Raw genomic sequence first — 10580 nt, forward strand, 5'->3', positions numbered from 1 at the left:
AAAGCTGATATAGATTACTGTTTGCCTTTTACACAGAATCATAACATAACTACTACCAGATGTGCTGCACAATCTTTCTTTAGCAGTTATTTTCAGAGCACAACTAGACAACGTGTTTTTAAACATGTATTTAATAAAATAAAACTCTGAACACGAGTTTTATTGTTTGTCTGTCAATATTTCCAGCACTTCTGACATTGGTATTGGGGTGCTCTGACGTCACAATGATTCGGCTGAAGAAAGGTTTTATTTCTTACAGAGCTGTGACGTCACGAGGCTGCGTCGCGCTCCTGCGTCTGTGATTCGGCTGAAGAAAGGTTTGTTTTCTTTCAGAGTTTTTAAGTCAACGCCAACGATGTAGAATGGGTTAATGATTGTTTAATGTAAGACTGTAGTGATTTATCTGACGTTAATGTTCGTTATTTGCTGGAGTAAAGCGCATCAGTAACTGAGTAAAAGAGAAGCTGCTTCTCATTTCTCTCTCGATATCGTGAATCATTTTATAGTAAAAATATGAATGAAAAAGTGACGGAGAATCACCTGAAAGAAACATTAGAGCGTTTTCATCTGAATATAGATTACAGTTACTCTTTCTGTGAAAAATAATTATACATTTATGTCTCACTGTTCTTCTCTCTTCAGACAAGAGATTGTTAACATTTCTGATCATTAAAATTAAAGTAATGATGGATAAACTGAGCATTTAGAAACTCTTTTTTGTTTTAAACTCTGTTTAAGTCACTGATTGAGACGCACTCGGACATTCAGTTTGGATCTATTTTTATTTGTTTATTTTTTCTCATTTTAATCATGACAGTATCGAACCACACAAGAAAAAAACTCCTGCTGAAGCAACTGAGATCCATGTGATACACGATTATAGAGATGGCGTTTATTAAAGAGGAAAGTGAAGACTTCAGGATTGAAGAAGTATTCAGTCTGAAACAAGAAGAGACTGAGGAACAAACAGGTTGGTTTTCATTCATAAGTGGTTTTATTTGACATGAAGACTCGTGTATAAAAATGTTGAGATCACATTACCAGACAAATACTTATACTACTGTCAAGAGAAGCTTATGTTATGTTTTGCATTAAATTAAATAACTTAAGAACATAAATACATATGAGCCTCATTATTAAAGGGATACTTCACCCCAAAATTAGAATTTTGTCATTAATCACTTACCCCCAAAACACAAAAACCCATAAAAGCATTGGTCGTCTTCGGAACACAATTTAAGATATTTTGGATGAAGACCGGGAGGCTTGTGACTGTCCCATTGACTACCAAGTAAATAACAGTGTCAACGTCCAGAAAAGTATGAAAGATATCGTCAGAATACTCCATCTGCCATCAGTGGTTCAACCATAACATTATGAAGTGACAATAATACTTTTTGAATGCAAAGAAAACAAAAATAATGACCTTATTCAACAATTTGTCTCCCGTAAGTCTGTCCGGATCACCATAGCGCCATTTTGGAGAATATGACGCAGGACACAGTAAGCGTACACTCTTCTGTTTCGCGGCACAAGGATACGCTGTTTTCTTTCAAACCACAGTGTAAATATATGTAGAAATGTTTCCTTGTGGCGCGGCTCACACAGATGTGCACCTTAAACCACATAAACACATTGCATTACACCAAATCTACAAAATAATGTTTTTCTTAGCAACATTGTTGTAGCCATTTCTTTTTCTATTTTCATATTTTGGACTGAATGGACTGATTTATTAATTTGAATAGAGTTTGTTTGATTATTGTTTGTGTATTAAGTATTTTCATTGAATGTTATGAATTTTTCAAATGAGACTCTTATATTATTGCAGTTGAGTATTTAGTGCAGGGAAGGAAGTAGGCGTGGTCAGTAGGAGGAAGCAGATACAATTTTCAGATTCTGTGTTCATGTGGTTGATGTGCTAATGTATAGCGGAGAAGCTATGGTTCAACTGTTGATCTTACGGATTGCTGTTTAGCGAAAATAAATGATTAAGATGCTATGCTACAGACTCACTTGTCAATTGTTCACCCCTACCTGGATTGTAGCTTTATCACAAGTTTGCCGTTACATATTTGCGCGGACTCGGCTCACGCTAAACAACAGGCCTGGCTGGCTATTGATGTGGATGTCTGCTGCTGGATTGCTCCGATGGATTATTCAGTGAACAATCTGATTTCATTAAGACGATGTTGGACTGTGCTGTTCCGTGAGTAGCCATCTGGCAAGTCTATTATGAACTATGCTGGCTTTGGAGCTGCGATGGATGTGTTGTTAAGCTCTTAAGGTCTGATATTATGTGAATTGAAGGCTATTTATGAACTGGAAAAAGTGTTCTAAAGAAAGATTTATGGCACGTGCACATGTTTTGAGGTTTGATGATGACGATCACTATTAAAAGTGGACTTGCTAGATGGTTTAAAGTTCCCTGATAGGGGCCAAAGATTTGAACTGATGCAAGCGGTTGATGCAAAAATGCAAGCTTAATTTTTCTTTTGAGCCAAACATGCAAAGCGGTTGTGAATAAGCGTTTATGATAACTGGTACTGATGGTACTGAAATTTTAAATCACTCATTGCTTCACGCAAACTTGGGGCCTGCATGAGAAAAATGAGTGAACTGAAGGCTTTGATGGTTGATGGGAGCAATGTTGACAAAGTGGATGAACTTCACCTTGAATTTCAAAGAGCTCTAGAGGAATTTTGTCAGGTGCGTGAAGCTGTACAATTGTTTTTATCTGATGATGTCAAAGAAAATGAAAGGATTGACTGGTTTGTGCCAAAGAGGGTCACTTTAACTGAGTCCTTGAATGATTAGGAGCTGTGGAAAAAGAAACAGTCCGATCCACAGACTCTGACTGATCCTGCTGATAATCAAGAAGTTCTAAAGGATCGAATAAATCATGAACCAGTTCAATACTGTAAAAAGCTCATGTAAAAATTGCAGCTTTACTTGCTCATGCTGAAGCTCTCAAAAAGAAGCATGCGCTTGAGTTGGAAAAGGCTCAGTTGGAATCTAAGATGGAAGCACTTACTTTACAGTTTGAAATATATGCTGCAAATGCAAAATTAAAGGTGCTGGAGATTTGTGAAGGAAGTTCACTGTGCAGTTCTCACTCATTTGCTAAATTAAGAGATGCTATGAATGAATATCTTGATAAAGTAGAAGAAAAACCATCTTTGCTTATTGATTCTGAATCATCTCTACGTTTTACAAAGATTGGAACAATTCCTAAGACACCGCTGCAGAGGATCATTCATGAACTCAAATTCCTTCAAGGCCAACTGCTAACCAATCAGCAATAGCAGCTACAACTATGATGTCACAAACTGACCAGCAGCACAGCGCAGCTTCTAACACCAATATTTCCAGTATTGATCTTGGTCCTGTTCTGCAAAGACAAAGCAATCTTGCAGATTTACTTGTGACTCAGCAGAAATAAGCCTCACTTCCTATAAGGAAGATTCCAGTATTCAGTGGTGATCCCCTGGAATATGGGCCTTTCATGAGATCTTTTATTTATAATATTGAGGAGAATACTGATAACAATCAAGAACAATTGTATTATCAGGAACAGTTCACAGCCAGTGAACCTAAGGAACTTGTTAGAAGTTGTCTCTACATGAGCGCAAGCAGAGGTTATGCTGTCTATATATAGCTATGCAGTCTATCTTCGAGGATGTTGCAATGCAGCACAAGATCTGGTAGATCTTGCAGAGTTGGATTTCCCATTCAATCTTAAAATAATTGTATCCAACGCTTTCTTACAAACTAAGAGAAAAGTGGAGAGCTACAGCCTGTGAAATTTTGGAACACACTCAAAGAAGGCCAAACTTTGCTGACTTGGTAGCTTTCATTGAGAAACAAGCCAAGATTCTTTTTGATCCAGTCTTTGGAGAGATTCAAGATCCGAAAACAAATTCTAACATCAGAAAGGTAATGATTGAACCTCCTATGCACAAATCTTCTTCCAAAAAAGTTTAGTTACCACAGTTTGTTCTATCGAAGCATCAAAACAGAATAGTCAAGCAAAGACTAGACTAATGTCAAGATGATGCTAATATTGCTTTTAATAGGCCTTCTTGTGTCAAAATGATGGACATACTACACAAGGATAAAATTGATTGCTTGAAAACAAATGGTATTTGTTTTACTTGTCTAACAAAAGGACGTTTAACAAAAGTGATTGCTATACAGAAGTGATGGACGGCTGCGCTTGAGTGTTTTGCGTAATACTTTGTTTATAGATCTGCTGTTCGAATTATTACTTGCTACTAGGAAGGAATATTTCGGTTTCTGCCTATTTCTACGTTATATTTCAGTTGGTGTTTGCAATTTTGATTGCACTGACTGGTGATTTTTAATAATTGCCCTGATTTTTAGTTGTTTGACCCCTAGAGTCAATGTATGCATTCACCTTGAGAACTTCATCTTTGTTTCCAAATGCAATGACTTTCTGAAAGTTCTGGCACATCCAGCTGTTCATTTCATCAATGCATTAGCAGAGGGAGTCAATGGGGCTGTAGTCATTTGGCGATAAGGCTAGGTAAATTTGGGTATCATCAGCATAGCTGTGAAAGGCAATTTAGTTCTTTCTTATTATTTGACTTAGTGGGAGCATATACAGGCTAAACAAGAGCGGTGCTAGAATTGAGCCTTGTGGGACTCCACATGTCATGGACGTCCACTTAGACTTATGCTCTCCTATACTCACATAATAGCCTCTCCCTTCTAGAAGTATGTAGAAGTATGTTATGATCAACAGTGTCAAACGCAGCACTGAGATCTAGTAATACCAGAACTGATATTTTGCCAGAATCAGAATTTAAGCGAATATCATTTATTGTCTTAATTAGTGCTGTCTCTGTGCTGTGATGCTGTCGGAAACCAGTTTGAAAATTGTCCAGGTATCCATTTGAGTTAAAGTATTTGTTCAGCTGATTAAAAACTACCTTTTCTATAATTTTGCCTATAAAAGGAAGATTTGATATTGGTCTATAATTGCTCAAAATGGTGTTATCAAGATTGTTCTTTTTTTCACAAGGGGCATAACAACTGCAGTTTTGAGGGAGTCTGGAAAAGTCCCAGAAAGATATTGCGGCCAAATCTGTCTGACCTCTGCATAATTTGAGGATTTGCTAATCCCCTTCCTGATATTAATGATCTTCTCAGAAAAAAAAGGATGCAAACTCATTGCATTTGCTGTCTTAGAGCATTTCACTGTGAATCTGACTTGGGGGATTGGTCAGTCTCTTAACAGTAGCAAAAAGAGTGCAAGTGTTGTTTAAGTTTTGAGGTTTTTAAGGTTTGAGAATAATCTCTGTCTAGCTGTGGCTAGTTCCACATTGAAAGCACAAAGGAACAGTTATTATTTCTTTTGTAGTTTTGTTTTCTGCATTATCTATGTGAATATTAAAAATCCCCTGCAATAGCAAAACAGTTAAACTCTAAGGAAATCATTGGTAACATTTCTGTGAACTCTTCAACAAAGGCTGGAGAGTATTTTGGAGGCCTATAAATAATGATAAACAGAATGCGTGGAGCGCCTTTTAACACAATCCCTAGATATTCAAAAGTCAAGTACTGACCAAATGACACTTGCTTACATTGATAGACATCTTCAAATAGAGCAGCTACACCTCCACCTCTCCTAACAGTCCTGCAGACCCTCATAAAAGTAAAGTTAGGAGGGGCTGCTTCATTTAGATTGTTGCACTGCAGCTGTCTTCTGGCCATGTTTCATTTAGACACATAAAATCCAGATTGTTTGTGGTAAAGTCATTGATTAGAAATGATTTATTTTTTAGTGAGTGAATGTTTCAAAATGCTAACTTTATGGCATTGTTTTGTGTCTTTACAGCAATCTTAGTTTGATACATAACAGGCCACAGATTTGATGAGTTAGCCCTTTGGCTTGAGAAGGTCTTAGACTTTCTATCACATGATAAAACAGAAGAAGAGAAAGCTACAGGCACACTGGGAACCCGACACATATCACTGAGAGCTGCTATCAGTTGTTTTTGGTTCACCTACAGCAGATGGAGGGTTTGGGCCCTGGCGTTGTGGCAGCGGTCGGAGAGCTCTCACTGGAGCAGGGCCCAAAGGCTTTGGTGGTTGGAGGGCCCGCCGTTTTTTAGTTGATATCTGGGGGCTTGCAGCAAAAGAGTGGGAGAGTTTGGTCCCAGCATACACAAGTTCCTCCATTTTCTGTGAGAAGCATAGGAGTGGAGATGCGGGAGAGAGGGATAATGTGTCTGGTGATATGGGCTGTGTCTCTGGTGTTGTGTTTCCAGTGGCTGTGATATGTTGTCCTGGCTTCCCTGGCTGTTTTCCAGAAAGTCGTCCTTGGGTGCTGAGTCTTGGAGCTGTTCTGATGCGTCACAGTCTGTCTGTGATGAGTTCTGTGGGCAGGGCTCAGCCGGGATGGTGTCCATGAGCAGTGCTTATTGTGGTGTGGTGTTATCAGTGTACTTGTGGGATGTGTCAACCACATGACGACTCGGACCAGGTATGTTTGTGCTGAATGGATTGACACACTCTGCTGAAAGATGACGGAGGGAGAAGTATATATTGTCCTTAACCACTCTAGCACCAAGTTTGTTTGGGTGGATGCCATCCAGTATAAACAGTTGTCTATGGCCCCAGAAAAGATTGAAGTTGTCGATCAAATTAACTCCTTTTATATGGCAAGATCTTTGTAGCCATGTGTTCAGCCCAAGCAACCGTGAAAACATATTTGTTTCCCTTGCTGGGAGTGGTCCACTGATGAACGACTGAACTTTGGGTCTTCGAAGTGTTTCAAAGAGTTCACTGAAGTCCTTCTTAAGGAGTTCTGACTGCTCTTTTCGAATATCATTCTTTCCCACATGGATGATGATTCGATTTGCAGTCTTGTGCTTCATCAGAATGTTCCGAAGTTCCTTGTTCACATCAGAGACCGTTGCTTGATGAAAGCTGCATATTGTATTTCTGCTACTAATGTTTCTGATAATAGAGTCATCCACTATCAGAGTCCTGGGCTCGGCTGCGCTCTGAACTGAATGCCGCTGTCTGCTTGACCTTGAGCGCCTGTTAGTAGCAATTTTAGCAGCTGGTTTATCCACTCCATGTTTAACCCTCTGGAGTCTAAGGGTATTTTTGGGGCCTGGAGAAGTTTTGTCATGCCCTGTCATTTGTGTTTTTTTTCAGTTTCTTATAAATATCTAAATGGCTAAAGTCTAATCTCACTGTAATCAGCACAAACCTGGGCTATAATATATGTGAGCAGCATGTATGTACATGATTGTGTTTTTGAGAAAAAAAATGTTATGCGTGGTTAGTGAAAAACTAAAAATGTTAAATCACTTGAATAAGGCAATAAAACACATACAGAACATTGGTTCCCGGGACTTTTGAGAACTGGAGCTTGTAGCCTAGAATTTTTCTTTCTAAATGATATGAAAAATCATCTTGTTTACTCACTTACAGAAAACAATGTATTGAGTTGAAATTTCTAAGACACTTTTTGTTGGTAAAAGTCATATGCGAATAGGCGTCAACTATCATGAATTCACACCTGAGAAGTCAAAGGCCTGCATAATGAGCTGCATAATGAGCCATTCAGTCAGCTGTGTTACTGAGTGGGATGAGTTACAAGAAAGAATGTGAGGACAAAATTAAATGTATATCATTTTATGTTTGTAGTTTATTTAGAATATATTTAATTATCCCACACAACATAATTTAATATTCACTTGTGAGTGCAGTTAATAGTTTATTAGGAACAATCAAAGCTGACTTTCAAACTGAATCATTAGCATCACAACCAAAACCACACATCTACCGCCGCTCGTACCGCCGCCGCGGCTTTTCAACAAAAAAAAACATTTATTGTTATTATTATCATTATTATTATTATTATTATTATTATTATTATTATTATTGTTAATGTTGAAAAGAGCGGAGAAATTTTTTTTCCAGGTTTTTTAAGGGGGATAAATTGAAAGAAAAGCATTGTTTATTACATTTGTTACAGTTAAATTTATTTGTTACATTTATATTATTTACATCAAGATTTTGAATGGTATAGTAGTAGTGTATATTGTTATTGAAACTTCATAATATTTCACTTGATTATACATTAAGTCAGGAATTATAGTTTGGAAAAAGTCTAACTAGTAAAATGTTTACACGTTATGTGGAAACTAGTACAAGTATATAAATAAATAAAAAGAGACTTCGTGTTTATGATCTCTGCTGAATAAAGTGCTTCATTCTTTTTTTCTGAGGAAATCCAAATCTCAAATCCTCAACCACATCACATCTTTTTGGGGTGAATTATGTCTTATTCCTCTTATCGCGAAGCAAACAGTAAAATAAAAAAAACTTGAAGAACAATCTGAATAGTGCGTTCAGCGCGGGGGCGTGGTCACATTATAAGATAATGAAGGGAGACGTGAAAAATTTAAAACTCCCATCTTCTCCTTCTGTCCCCTCACTGAGACAGAAATATCAAAACTTCTCCTCTCCACTTCTCCTCTCCCGAGTTGTTTTCAACCAGGTATCATTGTTTCTTTCACAGAACAAGAAACTGGACACTTACCTGTCAGGTTTCAGGAGTGGCCATTCACGGCAGCCCTGCGGATTGCATAATGAAAATGGTGGCAATGGGTCTACGATGTACTTACGCAATGCTTTTCGGAAACGCAGCCCTGGTCTGAGGCAGGCTAACTGTCAGGCTAAGCTAACACTGACCAATAGAGACACATTGAAAAATAGAAAAACATTGAGCGTCTCTGCGTCTTCCTGGTCTGTGTTTTTGATAGGCACATTAAAGACTCATTCAGTACATGCATGATAGTGCCCCCTAGTGTAATAGCGAGAACCCAGAAACCCGAAAAATCCTGTCTAGAAAGCGTTGTCTCATGTTAGGTTATTTCAAGTCAGAATTTGGACTTTTATTCAAACCTTTCTGAGCGACTTTTATAAAACAGGCTTCGGATGTGCTGGATGCATCGAAAAGCTTTCCTGATCTGACTCCAGATATCGCATCTACAGTGATGACTGGCACGGCTGTAGGTCCGATCTTCATGATCTTTGATTTTTCCAGGCTGATACGCAGGCCGATCTTACTGGCTTCGTGGTTGATGTGAGATGAGACTTAAACTGTGCTAATGCTTGTTCACAAATGGCAGTATAATTCTCATGCTGTCCAAATGAATGTTGTGCTGGAAAATAAAACTTTGGTCGTGCTCTGTTTCGCAAGGAGTTTGATAACTGCCAGGTTGAATGTTTGAAAGCAAAGAGGTACTGAGATTACAAGTAACACGTTTTTCATTAGTCTTTTTTTTTCCAGTAGACTTTGATGCTTTAAACTGTTTTTGTATTTTTTTTCTTCTAGACCTGATTGAGGAGAGTGAAGAGCTGAAGGATTTGGAAAAGAAAAAGCAGAATGAGAAAGATCATGATTTAAAAATTGGAGAAAAGATGGAATCTAACAGTTTTTTCATCTGCCGTCTTTGTGGAAAGAGTTTCAGTCGAAAACAAAACCTTACGCTCCACATGAAAGTTCACACTGGAGAGAGACATTTTATCTGTAAACAGTGTGGAAAGAGTTTCACTCAAAGTGGAAACCTTAAAATTCACATTAGAATTCACACCGGAGAAAAGCCTTATACTTGCACTCAGTGTGGACAGAGATTTGCACATAAAGGCAACTTTAATTCCCACATGAGAACTCACAGTAAAGAGAGCTCCTTCACCTGCCAACAATGTGGGAAGAATTTCCCTCAAAAACAAAACCTGGCAGTCCACATGAGGATTCACACCGGAGAGAAGCCTTACACTTGCACTCAGTGTGGAAAGAGTTTTGCTCATAAACACACTCATAATAACCACATGAGAACTCACACAGGAGAGAAGCTGTTCACATGTGATCAATGTGGAAAGAGCTTCACCACAGAACTAAGCCGTAGATACCACATGACCATCCACACCGGAGAAAAACATTTCATATGTGGTCAATGTGGAAGGAGTTTCATACATAAAGTAAGCCTTGATCGCCACATAAGGAGTCACTCAGGAGAGAACTGTTTTATATGTCATCTATGTGGAAAAAGTTTTTGTCATAAATGTAGCCTCAAAACTCACATGAGAGTTCACACTGAAGAGAATTCCTTCACCTGCAAACCTGAGTGAACGTTCACTACTGCTGAGTGTGGGACAAATAAGACACCTTCATGACCACTTCTTTTATTTTTATCATTCACCTCTATCTACATTATCCACCCATGTTATCTTGAGGCTACATCTGACCATCTCCTTTTGCTGAAGTTTCAACTAATAAGCATTTATATTTACATTTAGTCAGTTAGCAGACACTTTTATCCAAATCAACAGAAATTTGGTAAGCAACATTTTTTTTTTAATAAATAATTTAACTGAATAGAAAAGGAATATAGAACAAATTTGTTATTTTATTTATATATATATATATATATATATATATATATATATATGGGGACTTTGAATGATGCCTCTTTACCGGGGTATTCAATTAATTTCATATATATTATTATTATTGTTTGGACCTCCACTGGGGA

At 37.9% G+C, this 10580-nt stretch overlaps 1 protein-coding gene across 3 annotated transcripts; it reads left to right on the top strand.

The window, feature by feature from the left end:
• Nucleotides 1–225: 225 nt before the first annotated feature.
• LOC122144045 (gastrula zinc finger protein XlCGF8.2DB-like) lies at nt 226–10224 on the top strand. Of its 3 annotated transcripts, none has more exons than XM_042754691.1 (3): nt 226–243; nt 818–970; nt 9380–10224. In XM_042754691.1, exons 2-3 carry the CDS (start codon nt 886–888, stop codon nt 10174–10176), a joined length of 882 nt encoding a protein of 293 aa, XP_042610625.1. In that variant the 5' UTR covers nt 226–243; nt 818–885; the 3' UTR covers nt 10177–10224. The 3 variants fall into 3 exon arrangements, with proteins under 3 accessions (XP_042610625.1, XP_042610624.1, XP_042610626.1); XM_042754690.1 differs by lacking the exon at nt 226–243 and adding an exon at nt 261–317; XM_042754692.1 differs by lacking the exons at nt 226–243; nt 818–970 and adding an exon at nt 8934–9285.
• The last annotated feature ends 356 nt before the right edge of the window (nt 10225–10580 follow it).

The sequence above is a fragment of the Cyprinus carpio genome, unplaced genomic scaffold, assembly GCF_018340385.1.
Source record: "Cyprinus carpio isolate SPL01 unplaced genomic scaffold, ASM1834038v1 S000006585, whole genome shotgun sequence".
In the NCBI taxonomy this organism is placed as follows: Eukaryota; Metazoa; Chordata; class Actinopteri; order Cypriniformes; family Cyprinidae; genus Cyprinus; species Cyprinus carpio.

What these genes read in the sequence shown, in the direction of transcription:
- LOC122144045 (XM_042754691.1), top strand. Translation starts at nt 886, where the DNA reads ATGGCGTTTATTAAAGAGGAAAGTGAAGACTTCAGGATTGAAGAAGTA. An exon ending in AGAGACTGAGGAACAAACAG is followed by an intron (nt 971 to 9,379) that starts GTTGGTTTTCAT and finishes TTTTTCTTCTAG; the next exon opens with ACCTGATTGAGGAGAGTGAA.